At 42.0% G+C, this 22,386-nt stretch overlaps 1 protein-coding gene across 3 annotated transcripts in view; it reads left to right on the top strand.

The window, feature by feature from the left end:
* Slc38a6 (solute carrier family 38 member 6) overlaps positions 1-22,386 on the top strand; it is a 60,844-nt gene that overhangs the window by 29,930 nt on the left and 8,528 nt on the right. For 2 of the 3 annotated variants that reach the window (XM_050153640.1, XM_050153642.1), the window contains 7 exons: positions 5,907-5,985; positions 13,611-13,693; positions 14,079-14,137; positions 18,719-18,784; positions 19,016-19,069; positions 20,985-21,064; positions 21,376-21,476. In XM_050153640.1, coding sequence (XP_050009597.1) covers positions 5,907-5,985; positions 13,611-13,693; positions 14,079-14,137; positions 18,719-18,784; positions 19,016-19,069; positions 20,985-21,064; positions 21,376-21,476 — 522 coding nt within the window. The remainder of the gene's footprint in view (positions 1-5,906; positions 5,986-13,610; positions 13,694-14,078; positions 14,138-18,718; positions 18,785-19,015; positions 19,070-20,984; positions 21,065-21,375; positions 21,477-22,386) is intronic. The other variant, XM_050153643.1, reaches the window with a different exon arrangement.

Here is a 22,386-nt window from a genome sequence, read left to right on the forward strand (position 1 = left end):
AGATTGAATGTCTGCGGACTACGCTGTCGCTAGAAATCACACAGCCGGGCAAGGTCCTACTCACTCTCGGACGTCTGCGATTAAAGCAAAGGCAGCTAATTTCCTAATTCATGTCTTGCTCAACTCAAAACATGGCAAGGTGAGTGGCTCCGAGCAATGTGCCGACTTATTCGTCTAGAACAGGTGCATCAACTCCCCAGGTCCTTGCAGAAGATCAGTGATTTAATCAGTGCACATTGTCAGGAGAACCCTAGTTTCACTGAGACCTCCTGAGATGGCCAGAGCGACCCGGGTTTTCCTGTCTGGCACCGAATCCTCAGACCTTAGCAGCCTTGATTAGCGTCTCATTTGGGGCAGTGAGGAGTGAGAATTTCAGCCGGTGAACCAAGGTGGCGCAGGGTCTGCAGCTTACAGATGAGAAGATTCAGTGACTACCGAAATCTCAGATCACCGTTATTGGACAAATCCACCATGTAATGTTAGACAACTTAAATTGTTCTCTTGAAGCAGAGGCTGAATTCATCAGTCTGTCTTGGCCCTCGGGAAGCTGGGGTTGGGAGTGCTGTTACGACGCCACCTGCTGGTCACACTGATTGCAGCCTTAAAAAACCTCAACAGTATTACCCTCAAATTCTAGAAAATACCGCAGAAGTCTAGAAGTACAGGAAATTGGAGAGGAGCCTTTTTTCCCCCAAGCATTTTTCTTGACAAATTTCTATAGTAGCATCATTTTAAAGAGACTTCAAAAACAATGTATTAGCAAAGATGTCTATTGACGTTTGATAATGAGATTTTAAAAAGAGTATATATTCTGATTGTGCACGCACACGCATGTGTGTGTCTGTTTCTGATTATTGAACACATGTGAGCTTTCCACCACAGTGCTTTCTCCTAGCCCCCTACTCCACCCTCACCTCCACCCCTGATTGAAGACAAAGTCTCGCTAGGCTATCCAAACAGGTCCTTCTTTAGGTTCAGGGTCTTAACAGACTATAAAATAAAGGCTCTTGGCGGATCTCAGTGAGTTCGAGGCCAGCCTAGTCTACAAGAGCTAGTTCCAGAACAGGCCCCAAAGCTACAGAGAAATCTTGTCTCAAAAACCCAAATAAAATAAAATAAAATAAAATAAAGGTTTTTTTTAGGAGAGCAAAGGAAGGAACATATTCCATCATGGTTTGTGTCCCCCCCCCCCCAGTTTTGCACTTTAGGGAAATTACATTGTTTTACAGACATTTTGAAAAAAAAAAAAGATTCTTTTTAAAAAAGAGAGATTGTATGCTATTTGAGTGGGGATAGAATTTCCGTGACATTTAGACATTTGGTGGAAACCCCAGGTTAACGAGACATCTTGAATAAACTAGTTATTATCCGTGACTAAAAACAAGTTTGAAATAAACCTGAATCTCTTCGGTGGAAAGGCAAACCATAGCGCCTCTGTTTGTTTGGGCCACTGACTAATCCTCTGAGAAGCTGCTGGGCTTCCCCCAAGCGCTGAAAACCCAGTTCTATTTTTAAAGCAGTGGAACGCCATCCCATCTTCATGCATGTTCTCCTAAATGTTTAACAACATGGATAATTGTCTTTTAGACTAATGATTGTTTAGGCCCAAACTCTGGTTGAGTTTTTCTTTCTCAAAGTGACATGGTTGACTAGAGACCATTACTGGGAACATTGGGTCCTAAAGCCTAGAGATATGGAGGAGGAGGGTTGAGTTTTGTTCTTTTTTTAGGTTTCAGTGACGTGTTGAATCTCTCATATTTGAATAGGAGATTCCTCTTTGGAGCTATACCTCCACTGACATGCAACTAAATCATGGCGGGAGATGCAATGACATCCTGGCATGAAGCTACGTGAATTCTGAGCCAGTTACTTCAGCGAAAGGGCTACAGCCCCAGATGGACTCCATCAACAATACAGTGTGTCTCTGGTTGAAATGGTCGGAGACTTCCATCTCCATTGCAGAGATTCTCCTTTTCTTTGAGCCCGATTGTTAAGCTCAGCAGCCAAAAGCAGTCTGTTGCTTAAATGCCGATAACAAATAGATAGAAGACTTCATTCTCGAGAGGCCCCTTTGATAGACTTTTCTTATTTTTCTTGGCTTTGACTGATTCTTCTCCACCGGCCCGGAGCAGACTGACATTTAATAGTGTGAGCTCCTCAAGTCAGGCTCACCGTTCCCACCAGCACCCACATCGCAAATAAGTACACAGGGCTCCCATTTCTGTGGGTGAAATTGTGTCTGGTTGATAAGGAAGTTAGATGCCCAAAAAACTTGCTATCACCTAGAATATAGCCAAGCATGTAGCAGGCATAGCATGCCACGCCCAGATGAGCAGCTGTTCTCACTTCTAGCCTTTCTCCTCTCCGCCTCTGCCCCAACTCACGTCTCCCATGACTGTTAGTAGTTAGTACTCATGTCTTCCATGCTGTCTGGAAGTGGTACCCACGTTCCCATGCTGTTGGGCAGTAGTGATACCTTACTCCCTGTTGGTGCCTGATCAGATTTCCCTGTTTCAGGGCTTGCCAAATTTCCTGTTGCTTTTCCACGTGGTTTTTAAAGGGTACTTTCTATTCCTGTGTCTTGACTAAGGTGACAGGATTTTTTATTTTCTTCCCAGGGTAGTTTCGTTTAAAATGAAGGGGAAAGAATACCTATTCAGCTAATGTGGGGAGACTAAATGATTTGGAATGGCTGATAACCGTCATCAAGGTGTATCTTGTAGCACAGATCTTGTCAGTGGTGTTATGGAGGCCCGAACTGTTCTATTGTAACCGTGGCTCTTATGGATGATGCTGGTATAGCCATTAATTTGGAAGAAACATGGTGTGCCTTGTATTTGGAGTCTATACCATGGATAGATGCCAGCAAAAATCATTTACAAATTCTTGCTTATGACCTGTCTCTAAGTCAAGCCTTGAGCATTTCCTTTGCTATTAATAGAAAACATGGGACAGGAGGTGTGGCAACCAGCTATTCGACCTAGTGACCTTTTGGCTAAAAACAGTGGATATATGAGCATTCCCGCTGAGATTATTCTTTCTTAAAACCTTTCTCAGCTTACTTTATTGACTTGATCTTTTGATGTGGCTGTAATTAAGATGTATTTCCTAACTTGGTGTCTATCTAGTAGTCTTTTGTTCTCAGTGTTATGTACTGTATGTTAAGGTGGTAGTACTTACATGAAATTTTATTTGTGGTTAGGAAAAAGTAATTTTAGCAGTGAGATTTCTTTGTTTTACTTGCTCAACCAGTGGGGTTTTCCCCATGGTAGGCTCTGTGGTTTTGTAGCTCTTAAAACACGCCAGCGTTCTCCAAGGAAGAAGCAGTGTTTCACATGTTTTATTACACTCTTGTATACTGAGAGGCCTTTTCTTAAAACAGAGAAACATATGTTTGGTGAGTTCATATTTCTTTAAGTACACATGGCTCTTCAGACTGGAATCTAGTGAAACAGGACTCCCATTTGAAAACCAGAGAGTGAAGGCTGCGACACAAAGTGATCAAGTGATTAGCCAGAGGCTAATAGAAATTCTGGAAAGAATGACAGATTGTATATGAGAAAGAAATATAATCTCACATTCATTGTGGCTGTTTTACAATTAAAGATCAAAAAAATAGAAAATTGCTGGAAGAGGCGCCTGTCTGAAACCTTAGAGATCTACACATGCCGGCTTATTCCCAGCGAGAGGGGCCGATGAGCAGATGGTGAAAGTACGGAGTCAGAAGCCTGCCTTCCTTGTTTGAGTGTACGTTTGTCTGTTTACGCCCTCCTTCTCTCGATATATTTAGGTAGTGTCTAAGCCAGTTTCAGAGAACTCGATTCTATTTCTTCTTCTTCATTATATCATGCACGTACAGTTCTTTGGAAAACAAAATGCTGTGACAATCCAAATCTTGGAGTGGAAGAGGTTAGCGATGACCTCCCTTCCTCCTCCGGTGCCCAGCTGCTGGTGTTTTTCCTTCTGAGAGAACAGAGCAAGGGAGAAGACATTACACATCCAGTTGCTTATAGTAGCCACTGCTAAGGGCTGGCAGGCATGTCTCAGTAGCCCTTGGTAAGCAGTCGTGTTTCTTCCAGAGAAAAAGAAATAGTCTTAAATTACAGGATGTGGGTCGTGTTTTCATTGCAGAAAAGTGAGTATTACTTACCTGTTCTAAAGTTAACTTTACCATAGGTACCTGTTATTTTACCCAAACAAACAAACAAAAACAAACAAACAATTGAGTGTATTTAATCTCTCCTCTTGCAAACTAGCATGTCTGTCTCATTTTTCTCCAGAGTTAAACCATCACAGCGTTGTAACTGCAGAAGTAGCTGCTTTCCAACAGCTGGACTGAGAAATGCAAACTGTTCTTAAATGCACCTTTTCATCCAACTTCCTCCAGACTTCCATTGTTCAGGCTTGGCGTTCAGTGGTGTTCTTAGTTTTTATAAGTCCAAGGAGAAAGTGGAATGTTTCCTGAAATATAAATGAGTAATAAAAGCAGTGTGCACATAGAATACACACTTCATTCTTCAAGGGCATTTTTTTTCATTGACTCTTTTAAAAAGAATGAGTGTGTGTGTGTGTTCAATTCATCTCTAGGGAAAAGACTGTTATACTGAAGGTCTGACTCCAGATCAACTGGGTTTCCATAGAGCTGAGTATTTAAGCTTCCCCTTCTGTATTTGCCTAAATGAGTTCTATATTCTACAACCATATTTACGATGGAAGGCTTGCAGAGTGATTTGTGTGTGAGTGTGCACAGTTACCTGTGGAGGACAGAAAAGGGTACCAGATCCCCTGGAGTTGGAGGTACAGGCAGTTGTGAGCTGCCCAGCAGTCCTAGGAGCCAAGCACTGAGCATCTCTCCAGCCCCAGAATGTGTTTTAATAACTACATGAGGAATAGTGTCATTATTAAGTGATATAAAAGCTAGTTATTTCTCATATGCTATCAGATAAAATCTGGGTGGCAGTGCTGGCTTTGGTTTCTGTTTTGTTATTGTTATTTTGTCTTTTCATAAACGTGGTTTCTCTGTGTAGCTCTTTTTGTCCTGGAACTCAATTTGTAGACCAGGCTGGCCTCGAACTCACAAAGATCCACCTGCCTCTGCCTCCCGAGTGCTGGGATTAAAGGCGTGTGCCACCCCACCTGGTTGGCTTTGGTTTCAGATTCACACAGATGGAGTGAGGATTACAAGCTCCATATCCTTAACAGGCTGCGTGATGCAGAGGATCAGAAGAGAGCCTTAATTAAGTTATTATCTACTGTTTAAGTATTATGATCTGTAGCAGAGAGAGGAAGAGAAAGAGGGAATTGGGTTTCTGCAAAAGACATTTCTTCCTAGTTAAATTAAAAAAGAGCAAGTGATCAGTTATTAATTGTACTTATTAAATAAACATGGTCTTTTTGTTTGTTTGGTTGGTTGGTTTTGATTTTTCAAGACAGCGTCTCTCTGTGTAGCCCTGGCTGTCCCAGAACTCACTCTGTAGACCAGGTTGGCTGTGACCTCACAGATAGCTAGCTGCCTGCCTCTGCCGGCTGAGTGCTGGGATTAAAGGTGTGCGCAACTATCTCCTGACCCTTAAAGCTTATCACTAAATCCTGTGCACTGAGCAGATAAGAGGGTGTGAAAGAGAATCCTTCAGAACTTGAAACAATCTTATTTTAAATAGCCTATTAAAAAATCCCTTTTCCTCTTATCTTCGGATTTGCAGTATAAACAGAGGTCATGTGATAAACTTACCAGTTCTTCTCTACAGAGTCGTTTGCCTTCGTTTCTGCTATGTATGTGTTTGGCTTAGTTCATTGTGGGCTATCTTCTGTATGGTGCCCGAAATCCTATGGACTTCTGTGTTTCTGAATAGATCACTCTTTGAATGGTTAAAATTCTAATAGCAATTCTCTTTGTTCTTTTGTAGCTATGTCATCTTATCTCTTAATTATTAAAACAGAGCTTCCTGCTGCTATTTCAGAATTCTTGTCTGGAGACCACAGTGGGTAAGAAGTTCCATTGTATGCCTTCATCTGTTCATTCATTCGTTATGTTCTGTGAAACCGTAGTGGCAATGCGGTGCCCGTCCTCAGGACACTTAGCAGTTCTGTGGGGAGGAACGGTAATAGAGGAAACACTGAGTACCTGTCCACTGACAGTCCGCTGTGTCAGAGCCCTGGGCTGCCAACGACCGAAGCTCCAGGCCCTTGTGCTCCTTGGGAAAGGCCAAGTCAAGTCCCAATTAGCCCTTGGAGAAAAGTGAAGAGGCACCTAAGGAGTTAAAGGCTGGAGGATAGTGGAAGGCTCGAGACAGCTGAAGGGACAGTGAGTCGTCCTTGCCGTCCCTTCCTAGCAGGTTGTCATGACAAAGGATATGATGGCCAGCCACTGTGTGAGACTCATGGTAGACTGCATAAAGAACTATGGGAGCGCTTGCTTTGCTTAGCCTTTCTTAATAAACTGAATAATATTGAACCACAGCATACTTCCTTTCTCCTTTAAAAACACAGGCGCCTACAGAATATATTGACTTAGCGCTTCTTATGGGGAAGGGTCCCAAGTTAATTATGTTTTTCTTTTTGATATGTAGAGCAAGGAGAAAGACTTCCCTTTTTTTTTCCAGAAAAATAAACTTGAAAATAAAAATAAACTTGGATTAAACTTGTTAATTGTCCAGTTGCTCTACCCAGTTCTCAAACCACAACTGAGGACTGCCCTGTCTCTAGGCTGGAGCGTTTGGTTGGCTCTCCCCAGTAATCAGACTTATCTGGCGTGCAGAGGAAAACTTCAGAATTTAGTTTTCAGTTTAGGGAAGTGGCTGCTCCTGCAGAAGCAGACAGGTGCAGATGTGCGTGTGTAAGGAAAGTGTGGTTACTTTTGATCTCAGTACGAACTGTCAAGTTGTGATTAGCATGAGGGTTATAAAGTCCTTCACGATCTTCATCCTCATAAGCTGTCCCTTCGCGTTCACGTCAGAGTTCATTAGGGGCCCAGCGCATGCTCACAGCTACCTCGACTTCTGTCAGCTTTGTCTGGTTGCATTTTGATAATGCCCTATGTAACAGCTAGCTACTCTAGCAAGTAGCTGTGTGAAATACACTTGTTTGCATTTGCTATAAAAATATTAGAAACCACTTTTGTTACTTGAATTCTAAGTGAGAAATTTGCATATGGAGCTAGAAACTTAAGGCAGCGTGATGAAAGGAAACATATGTCCCCGTTCATTTCATGCTAGTTAGCCTTGAGTCTCTAATTCCTGACTATCTAGCTTGTCATGAGCTGTAGGTTTTTTTACCTGGTGCTGTGAGGGTACCAATGAGAGCAGAACTTGTGGCTCCCAGACAGAGTGCTTGCCTAGCATGCCCAAGGCCCTGGGTTCAATTCTTAATGCCAGAAAAAGAGAAAAACAGACAGGCATTCTGAAAGGGCTGGAGAGTTGGTTCAGTGGTTAAGAGCACCGACCTCTCACCGGAGGACCTGGGTGAGCACCCATGTGGCAGCTCCCAACTGTTTATCACTCCCATTCCAGGAGATCTGCCACCCTCACATACAGAAACATGCATGCAGGCAAACCAGCAATGTGCATAAAATAATAAATAGATCATTAATAAAAGGGGGCACTGGGTGGTGTGGTACACACCTGTATTCCCAGCACTGGGGAGGCAGAGGCAGGCATATCTCTGTGGCTCGAGATCAACCTGGTCTACATAGCATGTTCCAGGACAGCCAGAGATGTTACACAGAGAAACTCTGTCTCCAAAAAAAAAAATAAAAGAAAGAAAAAAGAAAAAAAGGTGACACCAATGACCTTACCTTTGATTATTTGCTTCCTTAACAGAGTTCAAATGATCAAATAAGGTGGCACAAGTGTACGTGCTTATGTGCACATAGCACAGTGTAAACGTGGGGAACAGGGACAATACAGGACAATGAGTATGTTAAAGGTAGAAGACTTTCCTTTTTTCATGCGGATTGCCAGGAAGCTCAGAGTCAAACACAGATGAACGCTGATAATCTAATGGTTGTCCTATGTCACCTGCATTTGTCTTTGTTTTGTCTGTTTATCTTTTGTTTGGTCCTGATTTTGGTGACATCTATTAACATTGCCTTTGGTAACTTCAGACATAGTCAGGGTGCTGGGTAGCAGAGCTGCTATTAAAACTGCGGTGTTTTGTCTGCTGAAGCGTTGTTCTCTTTAAATCGAATGCCATGTCTGCTGTTTTAGCATACATTTTAAACAACTAAAATTAAATCCTATTTCAGTTGTATTAGTAAAACTTTTATATAAGTGTTCTATTTCTATCACAAATGAGCTTTTGACAAGAATGCTGTCACCAATTTTCACCCACTGTGTGTTAAAATCACACATTTTTGATAACTCATTGTTTTACATGTAGCATACTCATTTATGAAGAGACTATGCTAATTGTCTTTGAAGCCTAACCTTGGAAAGTCAGCAGCGAATGTTGCGGCAGTGAGCACTGCTTTTGGACAGTTTGTTTCTAGATGGGGTTGCGTGGCGGTTTTTTCTCACTGAGATCATGTGGCGTTGATGTTTTATTTTAGGGTTTGGTTTTCCATAAGTTTCAGTTAATCTTTCAGGTGTGTTTGTTTTCTGGGTTATCTGTGGATAGATATATAGATATCTATATGAACTATAGCCCTTTATGAAGATGCTGTCGAATCACTTTGTGCTCACTGTATTCTAATTTCAAAGTTACTGTTAGAGATCTAGATCAGTGGTGCTTATACCAAACTCCTATGATCCCTCTATATTTTTCCTAGAATAACTTATATATATATATTTTTTAAATCTATAGCTGTTAAAAGTTGGGAGCTCTCTGTTAACATTTAATGGTCTTGTCAGGGGACTATGATTGACACAATTAAGTTGTCTTGCATTTGAGTTACATAATTGATATGGGATGTGAGCAAGATCCTAATTGAGAACATACGATACTCTTGTTCCATTCTATTCGAGAATGAAATTAAAGCAACTTATAAATAAATCTGGTTTTCATTTAAAAATGGAAAAAACATCTGCGTGCCAAGCATTTGCAATCCAGCTAAGGATTTATTCTCTGTGTTTCATAGTTGGAGCATTTTTATCATATAGGATTAAATCCACAGATCAAACAAGTTTTCTAGGAAGTATAAAACTTTTTACTCTAATTCTTTTGGCTTAAAGAGAATGTATATTTAGGTCACAGTAGGAAAACAGGAGTTTGGTTAGATAATTCTTTTTCCCCTCTTAGAAAAAAAATTTAAGTGCAGTAAATTTTCCTAAAATCTTGGCTTATAAAATAAATGTATTTACTGCATACTTTTAAAGACTACTTATTTGTATTCTCTGGGCTGAGGTTTAATTGCATCTGCTTTGGACTGTCTCCATTACCAAACACAGTGCAATTGTCTGGGACGTGCGTGTGAAATTCACTCAACTCCACTGTGTGTAACTACATGGCCTTTATTGATAAAGAATGATCACAAAACTGCTATCTTAGTGATTGGTTTTATTGCCATCAGTCAATAAGCACAAGAAACTATTTATAACCAGTCTCCAGGCCTAGAGAATCTCTTTTTTAAAATAAAATCATTTTCATATTAAGATTCTTTTTTTTTTTTTTTTTTTTTTTTTTTTTTTTTTTTTTTTTTTTTTTTTTTTTCGAGACAGGGTTTCTCTGTAGCTTTGGGGCCTGTCCTAGAACTAGCTCTTGTAGATCAGGCTGGCCTCGAACTCACAGAGATCCGCCTGCCTCTGCCTCCGAGTGCTGGGATTAAAGGCGTGCGCCACCACCGTCCCGCTCATAGTAACTTTTTAAGTTCAGTCCTAAGGAGAGAATGAAGTGCAGCCTTGAAATAGATCGGAGACATCTGAAAAATGCTGTGAACTCGAGAGTGGTAGCTGAGGAGAGTGTAGCTGAGGCCGGGAGTGTTTGCATGGCTACCGTCTCGAGCCCATGGTCCTTTATGGCTTTTGCAGACACAGGAAATGGAGATGCTGAAGTGGGTGATCTCTGAGCTCCCGCAGCCCAAGCATTCCCTAACTCTGCAAGTCTCATGCCTTCCTACAATCAGGCCTGAGTCAGTCATGCTGCCCTTACAGATGGACATCAGTTTCATCTTCAGGCACACATAGCAGCCCTCCCTCAGGATTTTAGTGTTCCTTTAGTCCTGTGCAAGGGGAAGGTTGCGGTCCTGTGGCCTACCCTTTTATATAACTCCACCTTCCTAGTTAAAGAGTCAGTTTGGGCCAGGTGGTGGTGGCACATGTCTTTAATCCCAGCACTTGCGAGGCAGATGTAGGTGGATCTCCAAGTCTGAGGCCAGCCTGGTCTACAGAACAAGTTCCAGGACAGCCAGGGCTACATAGAGAAATCCTGTCTTAAAAACAAACAAGCAAACAAACAAAAAAGGAGACAGGTTAGTTTGTGGCCATTTTTGCTTTGTTTTATGTTCAGAACATTGATTGCGATCCGTACCCTCTTAGCAGACATTCAGAATACAATGCAGTGTTGTTATCCAGAGGAACAGCAGTGCTAACAGATGGAATCTGCTCGGCTGTTCCCTCGGGGCCATTTTTCTATTGGCACTGCAACTGTCTGGGTCTGATACCAGGTCCCAGAAGAAAAGACATTTCAGACGTAGAGCCCTGGGCTTGCTGCCAGTTTCAGAATTTAGTCGCCAGGTGTTTCTTGGTGAGGGCTATTTTGAGGTTCCTGTTTGGCTTTGTATTCAAGGGCGACTAGAAGATGAGCCTTTTGTGTATCCGTTTGTGTTCACTATACGTTGCTTTTGTAGTACTTCCTGCACAACAGCCTCTGAGGGGCCCGTGCAAGTGTGGCTGGAGAGCACGGCCTCAGACCCCGCAGCGCAGAAATAGTTGTGCATCGCTCCTAGCTTCTGGTGGTGCATCTGCAAAAGATGGGAGTCAGAGAAGGACAGGGGGAAGTGTGAGCAGGATGGGGAAGGTGTGAGCAGGACGGGGGCAGGTGTGAGCAGGATGGGGGGGTGGGGTGGGGAGTGTGACCACGGTGCTCTTGCTGCTGCTCCTCGTCTTGCTCTCCTACAGAGGGTGTTGTCACTGCCCAGCAGTCATGAATGAAGGGGCAGCAGAAAGGATGTCCTCACAAGCCAGGGTGTGTAAAGATAGGCACTGGACAGTAAAGGCCAGGCTTGCTAGAAGCTAGCTCTTTAACCCAGGCAAAGGCAAGCTCTTAACTTGACAGGGCCAGGGCTGGGGGGGGGGGGGGGGGGGGGGGGGGGGGGGGGGGGGGGGGGGGGGGACACTGGCCACCTGCTGAGAGTGAGAGAGGATGGATTATCACAGGGAGATTTTGAAGATTTGAATAAAGGAATCCCTATTGATCTTTGATGTTTCCCAATCCCTTTCTATCCTGGATTTTATTTTCTTCGTGTGGTACAATTGTGTGTGTTTTGCTGGTTTTCTTAGTTAATTGCCACTGCGCTTTCATTGTGCTGGTTACTGTTGCCGTCCTTTATCCTGAGAGTCCCAGTTGGACAATAACATAGTAATACATGCGGGCCAGTTATATCACATCCTTGACTATTTTACTAATTGGATTTCAATAATCTCAGGATAGATCCATTTAATTGGCAACTGTGATTAGATCTTTCTTCCTATATATTTACTAGTTGTATTCCTTATATTAATTGTTTGTCTTTCACATGTGCATGCATTAAGGTTTTGAGAAATTAATTTTAATATTTAAATTTTCTATAGATGTATTAAGAAATTAAAATCATATGTGTACCTATGTATTGCTACCATATAGAAATATGCCATTTTTTTGTATTCTAAGTATATCCCTCTGACTTTAAAAATATATATTCAAAGTGTTATTTTTCCCTCTCTGTACTGAAATTTGTCTTTCAGTCTTCTTCCTGTCTGTGTATGAACTGCTTGCACACATATGAGTGTGTATGCGCACGTATGTGGTGGTCAGAAAACAACCTTGAGTGTTTCTTGGGTACTGTTCACCTCTTCTCTTTTTCTTTTTAAGACAGGGTCTTTTACTGTCCTTAAACTTCCTTACAGGGCTGATCTGCCATGCCAGCAAGCCCGCCACCACATCCCCAACACACATCACGATTTATTTATTTATTTATTTATTTATTTATTTATTTATTTATTATAGAGTATTTTGTATGCTTGTGTGCCTACAGACCAAAAGAGTGCACCAGATCTCATTACAGATGGCTGTGAGCCACCATGTGGTTGTTCAGAATTGAACTCAGGACCTCTGGAAGAGCAGTCAGTGCTCTTAACCGCTGAGCCATCTCTCCAGCCCCACATTACTGTTCTTGCTTACACGGCTGATCAACCCGGCCAGCAAGCCCGCCTCCATGTCTCCAGCATGTGCTGGTGGCTCCCAGTCCTCGTTTCTTTTTTATTAACAAACTCGTGATCTCACTACTCCCTAACCATTCTCGTTCAGTATTTTGCTGTTTTTTAAAGAAAACTTTAGTGTTTTAAACTGGTAATTCATACCCCTTCTGAAACTCTGGAGAAGTGTAGAAAAGTATGAAGAGTAAAAAAATTACTCTTTATCACTGAGAAACTATGAAGGTCCTGTCCATTTTAAATAATATCTGTATTTTTCCTCAAAACAATCAGACTACACACACATTCACTATATTTGTTTTTCCAAATTGTAGTATTAGATGTTTGTTTGCTTTCAGTCTTTACTATATTTTATGTTTTAGATTTTCATTGTTTTAAAGGTTCTCAATAAATATTATTTGATAAAAAAAAATCTCTGTAACTAGGGCTGGAGAGATGGCTCAGATGTTAAGAGCACTGGCTGCTCTTCCAGAGGTCCTGAGTTCAATTCCCAGCAACCTCATGGTGGCTCACAGCCATCTGTAATGAGATCTGGTGCCCTCTTCTGGCGTGAAGGCATACATGGAGGCTGAACACTGTGTACATAAAAATAAATCAATCTTTAAAAAAAAACTCTAACTATTGCTGGTGTTTCTTTGTTTTCAATAGTATTTTGTAAGTGTTGTAAGGCATAATCACATGAGGTCTCTTAGTATCTTTTGCCAAATTGCTTCTCAGTACTCTTCATCAACATGAATTGTTACCTAGTTTTTAAGTTTTTGTTAATTTGATAATTGAAAAATGACATCTCATTGGGCATTTTTGTGTATTTGTTTTGGTTTAGGTGTTATTTTGAGACAAGTTCTCACTATATGTCCCAGCCTCAAACCATTGATCTTGTCTTTGCCTCCCAACTCCTGAGACTGTAGGCTTATATCAACATTATTTTTGTATATTTCCTAAATGCATATTCATGCTTAACCAGAAAAGATTTTCTGTGGCGTAGGTAGAGAGATGGCTCAGGGGTTAAGAGCCAGAGCACCCAGGTTCAATTCCCAGCACCCACGCAGCGGCTCACAATTACTGCTAACTCTATCTAGTTCCAGGGGTCTGACACCCTCACACAGGCAAAACACCAGTGCACATACACCTTAAAACAAATAAGTAAATAAACAATAAAAGTTTTCCTAAGACCATTTAACAAAAAAAGTAGGTTTTTCGTGGTGTTCGAATAGATGTGAATGAGTCCCATGTCCCGGACCTAACACAGAGTGTCTTTCCTAATAGGTCTTGGTATCTCGATGGACAGACGCTGCTGCTCATCATCTGTGTCGGCGTCGTGTTCCCTCTTTCGCTGCTCCCCAGGATAGGTGAGTCTGTGGAGGAACACGGGATGTTTGGGGGAGGGGCAGCGCCACAGCACCGTGTCTAGAAGAGTGGCCACTGCGCATCATTTTCAGCTTGGCCTGGTTTCAGTGGCTCCGTCCTCAGCCCTGCCTAGCTAACTTATGACTTGGCTTGTGGTAGCGTTTTGTCCGCCCCACCCGAGCCTTAAGGAGCAGCCCCCCTCGCAGTGCACTGCCTGTGCAAGCCAGGCCCGTCCTGCTGTGCAGAGCTGCAGAATGGTCTGTGACAGACGGGCCGGGGCCCAGAGACCAAGCTGCAGTAGAAAACATGCCCATGGTGCGTGGCTCTCTTTGTGAGTCAGGGTCACTTGCCTTATAAATTGCTTTTTATTTTATTGGTATTTTACAGGCTTTCTTGGCTACACAAGCAGTTTATCATTTTTCTTTATGGTGTTCTTTGCTCTTGTGGTAAGTTTACAATATAATGCATTGCTATTTCATCACAAAAAAAGCGACTGTGTTAACGACAGCTTTTACTGCTTTGTGCTGGGCACAGGAGCCCGTTTTATATTGTTAAAAGCACTGTTTTGTTTTTGAAAATAATTTCGGTCACAGGATTATTCACTTTGTCCATTTTAAAGAAGCTTAGAGTAGCATTTGAAATTTAGTGTTCTGTGGTTAGCAGAGAGGGATTCACAGCCCTCCAGTTAAGACTCTAGGTGGACTAGACCCCTGGACAGCCTAGCACTCTGGAGAAGCGATAGGCCTGTGCCCCGTGCGTTCAGCTTAACGCAGCACTGCCTGAAGCTTTGTTCCATTACTGAAATGATGGTCTCTGAGACTTGATTGCAAAGGTCCAAGGAGAAGTGGGATGTGAATGGAGTCCTATCCAGTCTGCTTACTCAGCATAAAATGCTCTCGTAAATATAGTACTGGAAATAAATATTTTTTTCATATGCAGAAAATGTATTTTTAGTTATCTTGTTTTTATTATATATCAGATGATAGTTTAACTTATACTTGTAAAATAATTTAGCATAAGGATAAAAGAGAATTTTGATTTATGGCCTTTTAATTCTTCTAAGACAGATGTGTCCTTGTATATAATTTTTTAAAACTTTTTTCTTTGCACTGTAGTGTATCCTATAGTAAGTATCTAAATGTCAAACCTTACATAGGATTGAGCATTTTTAATTTGCCAAGAATAGATATATCCCCAGCAACCTTTTTCTAAGGTTACTTAATTACCAATAAATTGAATCAAGGGGAACATCACACATAAGCACTTTATAGAGCCAGATTCCAGAGCTGTCCAACAGTCTCCAGACTGGGATGATGGTGTTTGCCTTGCCAGTATGAGGGCTTGCCTTCAGTCCCCAGAACCCGTGTGAACAGTTGGGCATGTGGTATCTGCTTGTGATCCCAGTGCTGGGGGAGCAGGTTCCTGGGCTTCTTTGGCCAGCCACCCTGACTTTCTCCCACTCGGCCCACTCCAGACCAGTGAGAGGTTGTCTCGGAAAGCAAGGTGACACCCAACGTTGACTTCCACATGTGCACACACAGCCACACAGTATGCAACCAGCTACCACTACACACGTGTACACACAAAGCTACAATCACAACCGCACACACACCACACACACATGCAACCACATACCCACTATGTATATACACACCAATCATGACTGCATTGCATTTATCTTTGGCTAAATCATCTGAGACACAGGATGGAACAACTGAAATATGTACAAGTAACTCTTATTTCCCCGTTCCTAAACATTTTATTCTAAGGAATGTTCTTTTTTTTTTTTATTATTAATTTATTTATTTATTTATTAAACATTTCTGTCTCTTCCCCACCGCCGCCTCCCCTTTCCCTCCCCCTCCCCCAACCAAGCCCCCTTCCCTCGTCAGCCCAAAAAGCAATCAGGGTTCTCTGCCCTGTGGGAAGTCCAAGGACCACCCACCTCCATCCAGGTCTAGTAAGGTGAGCATCCACGAAACTGCCTAGGCTCCCACAAAACCACTAGGTCCAGTAGAATCAAAAACCCGTTGCCATTGTTCTTGAGGTCTCAGTAGTCCTCCTTGTCCGCTATGTTCAGCGAGACCAGTTTTGACCCAGGCTTTTTCAGACCCAGGCCAGCTGGCCTTGGTGAGTTCCCGATCCCCATTGTCTCAGTGTATGGGTGCACCCCTCCCAGTCCTAAGTTCCTTGCTTGTGCTCTCTCTCCTTCTGCTTCTAAGGAATGTTCTTAAGACTGAAAATAGTTAACAGTGCTTGATTGTTTGTTGAATTCACCTACGTTAAAATTGTCCCTCCACCCACTCCAGTGTCATTCAAATAATGAATTGAGCATGTATTTTTTAGGTTCTATACTTAGAGAGGAACGGTAAGTATTTTGATCATAAGGTAATTGTTGAAAAACATCTAAATGGTTAGAAGGTATTCCCACACGTACATAGAAGTGTGTGGCTCTTAATGAGTGCAGGTAACATACTGAATTTTCTCCTCATAGTTAATCAACAAGACAAGCATTTCATAGGTAGAAGGAATTCAGTTTTCACAGTCAATAGCTTAACACAGGTGAAACGTATTGATACAATGTGTCTGTTGGAGTTTCTGTTTCAGTCTTAGTAGATACTCTTTAATCCGATGCAGATTTCTGCTTCAGTAGTCATATGGAAATAATTCTCCTGTGTTTATCGTGATGTTCTACAAATCATCTGCTTGGATTTCTACCCGGGAGAAGAGTTGAAATTTGACCTACAATGAGACTGTAGATTATGTTGGGTTTGTTTGTTTGTTTGTTTACTGCTGTCTTTTGTTGCCATATGTATTACTGGTTCTGTTTCTAGTTTTTGTTTGTTTTGCGTGTGTGTGTGTGTGTGTGTGTGTGTGTGTGTGTGTGTGTGTGTGTGTGTCAGGGTTTTCCTATGTAACCCTGGCTGGCCTGACCTCACTATGCAGGCTAGGCTGGCCCAGAATTCACAGAAATCCATGTGCCCATGCCTCTGCCTCCTGAGGGCTGGAATTTAGGGTGAGCATAGCTCCACCATGCTCAGCTAACTGATGTTTTTTTTTTTTTTGAAACATGTGCCGATATGTTCATTGATTATTTTTAGAACGTGTGTATAAGTCTATTATGTTTATATTACATTATACAATCAGTTCAGAAAATGTTTTCTTCATTTTATTTTCTTCCTTATGCCTTCCAAGCCTTTTAGACCAGTGCATCCCTACTAGTGTTCTCCCAGATCCTGATTTTCATTCAGAAAGTTAGCAAACATTTTCCCTGAGAGTATCTAAATTTAAAAATAAATCTCAGTTTAGCAGTGGCTCAAAATAGCCAAACAGATGCTTTTATCCTCTTTTTAACTTACCTTTTCGGTCACCTTGAAACAAGTCACTAAGAGTCAAGAGGAGGGAGGGGCTGCTGGGATTTGGAAAGAATTAAAGGGGCTTGCTGGGGAAGGAGGGGGAAGGGGCTTTTGTGCGAATGCAGTATTTCTAGTGCCTCAGGTCATGTGTGTGTGTGTGTGTCCCCATCCCCCAGAATTACCTTCTTACCCTGGAACTCTCTTCTCTTGTTGGTGGGTCTCTCCCAATCTCTGTAGCTCTGACCACCCCATCCCACCATGCAGATTTGAAACCAGGACAGCCCTTTGCACAGAAATTAGCTGTAATAACGGAATTTGTGTTAGTGTAAAATTGAGTTGATAATAATTCTCTTTAATAAATGAAATAGGCTATATTTTATCTTGGAGAATTTTTGCAAGAATTTTGACTTGAAGGCTTCTGCAGCAGCAGATGACCAAGGAAAAAGGGAGGGAATGATGCTCCGTGGTCCTCAAGGTCTGCGCTCAGCAGTGCTGAGAGGCCCCAGTGGAGGACTCTGCCTTTGGGGAGACATGGGCAGGGCAGGGCACCAGAGAGACCAGCTCCTATCCCTCTCACCCCCACTCCATCACTTAAACTTTTCAGAAAAAGAAAAAACAAAGATAATGAGCTCTTGGTTCTGGTTTTGTTCTTTTCTGTTTATGGTTAAACCTGGTTTTATGTTGCAAACGTAACCTAGAAATGCCCAGTTGGTCCTTAGCCACCCACCCCGTTTTGGGTGAGATTTTAAATTAAAAGTGACTCAGGTTCACTCTTTAACTTAATCCTAAAAGTGTGTGTTTTCTTTAGATTTATCACTGTATAAAATTTTGATTGAATTTGTTAAAATCCCAAACTAGATAAGTTCCAAATAGGAATGGTATTTACTTACTGGTCTCCTGCAAAGACAAATACTTCCTTTCTTCTCTCTGCCCCTTTGTATGCTGGGATTTAGCCCGAAGCAAATATTTACAGAGTAATTATGTGCCTGCAACCGGGGCAATGGCAGTGTTGACACAGCCACCACCGTGGCTCTAGGAGCAGGACGGCCACAATTAAGACTCAAGTCCTGAGCCTTTCATCGACGTTTTCTGGGAAACACCATCCCTCTGGGTTTCTTTGTCATTTTTTTAGATGTGCATTCATATTCTAAGCCAGCTCTCGCCACATTGACCAAAGTAGCACAAACCTGAAAACGTCCAGGGGTGAAGTAGGTGTGCATCAGGTCACACTCAGCAGTGAAGTCCCTGCTCCTCTGCTCGTATGCTAGGCCTGTCTGCTTCTGACACAAATAATAGTATTCTGTGCAGTTGTCATTGAAAACGTGCTTCCTTTTGAGATGCCCTTTAAAAAACAAACAAGCAAGCAAAAAAAAAAAAAAAAAAACCATGGTACTGTTGGGGTTTTGGGAAATCTACACAAGAGCTCACTCAGTCTTTCATGAGCCAGATCCCTCCTGCCTCCTCTCCATCAGAAGTAAGGTGCCCATGCCCTCCCTCTCCACCCAGTGACCATGTTACAAGGTGACCCCATTCTCTCTGGGGAGACCAGAGCAGCAGGGATTCATCTGTTAGCCTCTTGTTCAGCATCATTTAAGTGTTGTCCTGGTTGAGATCTGCTTGAGATGAATTTTACTACAAATTATCTGAGTGTGATTGTATTTCTTTTTCCAGATAGTGATTAAAAAGTGGTCCATCCCTTGTCCTGTGGCCCTAAGTTGCATCAATGGAGTGTTCCAGGTGATAGTTTTTAGGCTCTTTTATTTTTAATTTTTCAACTAAAAAAGAAATGGGAGATCAATGATTATTTTTTCTAATTAATGAAAAAGTTATGGGTGCATTGCGTTTTAGAACTGTGCTTTGAAGTGATCTGATCTGAAAGTGTAGTGGTAATAAATTCGTCATATTTGTTGCTGTATTCTGACTTTAATAGCTATTGGTTTCTCTTTTCCCCTCCATACTCTTAAACAGATTTCCAATGCTACAGATGACTGTAAACCAAAGCTCTTTCATTTCTCCAAAGAGGTGTGTAACTTATTAACAGATACTTTGGGTTGATTTTTCCCATTTCAAGTTTTAAGAGATTTGTGTAACAGGGTCTCTCAGGTCTTTATACCTGTAACTAATTGATTTTCATGAAAGTGCTAAGTATAGGATTGCCTACCAGAAGAATAATATTATTTAACACAGGGTGGCCCATTATGAAGCAGCCACCTTTTTCTTTTCTTTCTTTTGGCGTGCCTTTAAATGGAGCCTGTTTTAAATGGGACTTTGCCTAAAAGAACAGATTTACCAAATGTCTGGTCTGGCCAGCACGGTCCTCTGTGGGTACGGCTTTCCTGTTGCGCTCTGGACTTGTAAAGCTAAATCGCCAATTACATCAAAAACTTCTCCCCTGTGAGCAGGACTTTGGTCTTTAGCTAAACAGCCCCATCGTTGGACCAGCAGTAGAGTACTGCCAATACTCCTGAACAGCATTCCGAGGGGAGATTTATGATGCTCAGAGCAGAGACCAACAGACCAAGTCCCATGCTCGCTCTGAGAGCACTGTAGGATCCTGGAATTGCCTGGAAGATTCTCTGAGCATGAGCAGAGAAACAGGAATCACCGTCTGCGTGGTCCCTGCTTTGTTGTTTTGTAGGCCCCAGGAGCTAGCCTTTCCTACTCACTGCCCAGCCTTTTTAGAATAGAATGCTAATGTGGTTAGTCCTCCCTGCAGAACTTTCCGATGCAGCTCCAGTTTGTAACTAAGAAATGTCTCTCCAGCCTCACAAGGGAGGTCACCGCATCTTTCTCATGGCGAAGCCCTCCACAGGCCTAAAGATCTAGGTAGGGTAATTGACAAGCTGGGAAACGGAGCAGTATCTGAAACAGAGAATGTGTGACTTAAACTCTCATTCCCCTAAGGCAGCTTCAGGGAACACGACTTCCCAGGTACTGTATCCCAACGAAGTTCCTCATCTGGAAGTCCTTTTGGTGAAGAGCTTAAAGCCGGCTAAGGGGAAATATTTTTAGACCAGAAAAGAGAAATCATTGCCATCCATTTGTTAAAGAGAGTACTTTAATTTAGAGGGTTACTTAGGCTTGCTAGTTTTCTCTGGCTCTTGTTAAATATTCTAATAATAATTTTTAAAGAAACTATAAGCTTATGTATTGCATGGGATCCCATGGAGTTTTTCAGGTCTAGAATTAATGGTCTTTGTATTCATTAAAAAAGATCTTGGTGAAGGATTCTGGCAGTACAAGATGTGGTTTCTATTTTTAATACTTGCTTGCACTGAATAAGTAAAAGCAGATTCAAAAGCATTGGAGTTATTGCTGCTTGGGGTAATGAGGTGTATTTAAATTGTACATACCTTAATAATGACTATAATAATAATTATAATAAAATGTCTTTAAACGTAGCTACTTATATCTTATCTGAATTATTTTTATCTTATCCAAATAATGTAGAATGTGGTGGTTGTAATTAAGCAACATGGTATTAGGGACCAGCCAGAAACTGCTCAGGTCAGAATAATCAAGCCACCGACCTGTAAGTTCCAGTGTTTGCTAGTGACTCCCCCACCCCCTCAAAAGTCTTATAAAGAGATCATTCATAAAAGATGAAATAAATTCGACCAAGTTGTTTTTTTTTTAAGAGAACTTTATTTCGGGGCTGGCAAGGTGGCTCAGTTGTATTGTTGGGCCACCAGGCCCGATGACCTGACCCTGCACTCATGGTAGAAGGAGAGTGCTTGCTCCCAAAGTTGGTAGGAGGAGAGTGCTTGCTCCCAAAGTTTTCCTCTGACCTCTACAAGTGCTTAGCGGCGTGGGTGTGTGGGCGCACACATACACAGAATTTTAAAAAATGTAATTAAACAAAAAAAAATAATAACCAAGTAGCAACATGGAGTAGCTTTTGTCTTCTAATAATTTTGTCTTCTAAAATTGTTTTCAGAGTATTTACGCCGTACCAACCATGGCTTTTTCGTTTCTCTGCCATACCTCAATATTGCCCATTTACTGTGAGCTTCGAAGGTACTGTGCAACGCTGGGAGTGTGCATTACGTATGGGGTTTGCGGATTGGAAACCTCCTCTATTTTCGTGATTCTAAGCATTGGTTAAGAAGCAGACAAGGCGGCCAAGAGCTAATTCTGCCCTCACTGAGATTGATACCAGTGATGCCATCTTTGCGTCACTGCCTGAGTGTCCACTTATGATTCTGATGTGTAGTCTTTGATGAACTCATGGTTGTCCGAAGAGTCCCAACTGGCCTGGGAGATACTTGTTCCTTTAGACAGGATTCAGATCCCTGGCTTTATCAATGTCTACCGCTTTTGTGTTTCAGCCCCTCAAAGAAGAGAATGCAGAATGTGACCAATACAGCAATTGCTTTAAGCTTCCTGCTCTACTATGTGTCTGCACTCTTTGGATACCTCACTTTTTATGGTGAGTATATTCTTAACTCTAGGTGACGAAGGAAGCACAGGCGACCTCATGCCTGTAGCTGTCTTCCCACCTTTCCCTGGTAAGTTCATCTGTCAGGCCACGTGTCAGCACTGTGGTGACCTTGTCACCTCCTCTCTCTGACAGAGGTGAGTCAGGCTTAAGAATAATGAATTCATGGGAAAGTTCCCTCTTTTCAGATTTTGGTTTTGATTTTCAATTATGATGGTATGTATGTGCGTGTCTGCATGTGAGTTTGTGCATGTGAGTGGAGTACCTGTGGGGGCCAGAAAAGGGCGCCAGGTACCTGGAAGTGGGCATCTGTGAGCCACCCAACTTTAATGTCAAACTCATGTTATCTGCAAGAGTACTACACGGTCTTGATGGCTCTAACTCCTAAAATTTTTCTTAGACTTTTATGTCAAATTTCAAGCATATTGGTATCTCTATAAAATAATGATCTGGGTCTTTTAAAATTGCATGTTTAGAACCAGGCATGGTGATGCACACCTTTTAAGCACAGCACTTAGGAGATAGAGGCAGGTGGATCTCTGGGAGTTAGAGGCCAGCCTGGTCCACATAATGAGTACCAGGACAGCCGGAGTCTGTCGAGACCCTGTCTCGAAAAAGTAGAAGGGGGATCACATATTCAGTATGTTCGAATCTAGATGATAAACTTAGAGGTTAGGAGAGTAAACCATCTCAATAACTACAAAGGGCCAACTCCAGAAAGCACGAGACAGTACAGTGGACTCAGCTGCCAGACATCTCTGCCTTCCGACTTCATTTCTACAGCATGTGCTGAAATGCATTACTGCCTCTGCTGCGCCAGGGTCTTTCTCTGTAAGTTTCTTAGGCACTTGTAAAATTATAAAGCATAAGGAAAATTCTCTTTTATTTATTTTGGAAGTGT

Source organism: Alexandromys fortis, unplaced genomic scaffold, assembly GCF_014885135.2.
Source record: "Alexandromys fortis isolate MF-2015 unplaced genomic scaffold, M_Fortis_MF-2015_v1.1 scaffold_82, whole genome shotgun sequence".
Classification (NCBI taxonomy): Eukaryota; Metazoa; Chordata; class Mammalia; order Rodentia; family Cricetidae; genus Alexandromys; species Alexandromys fortis.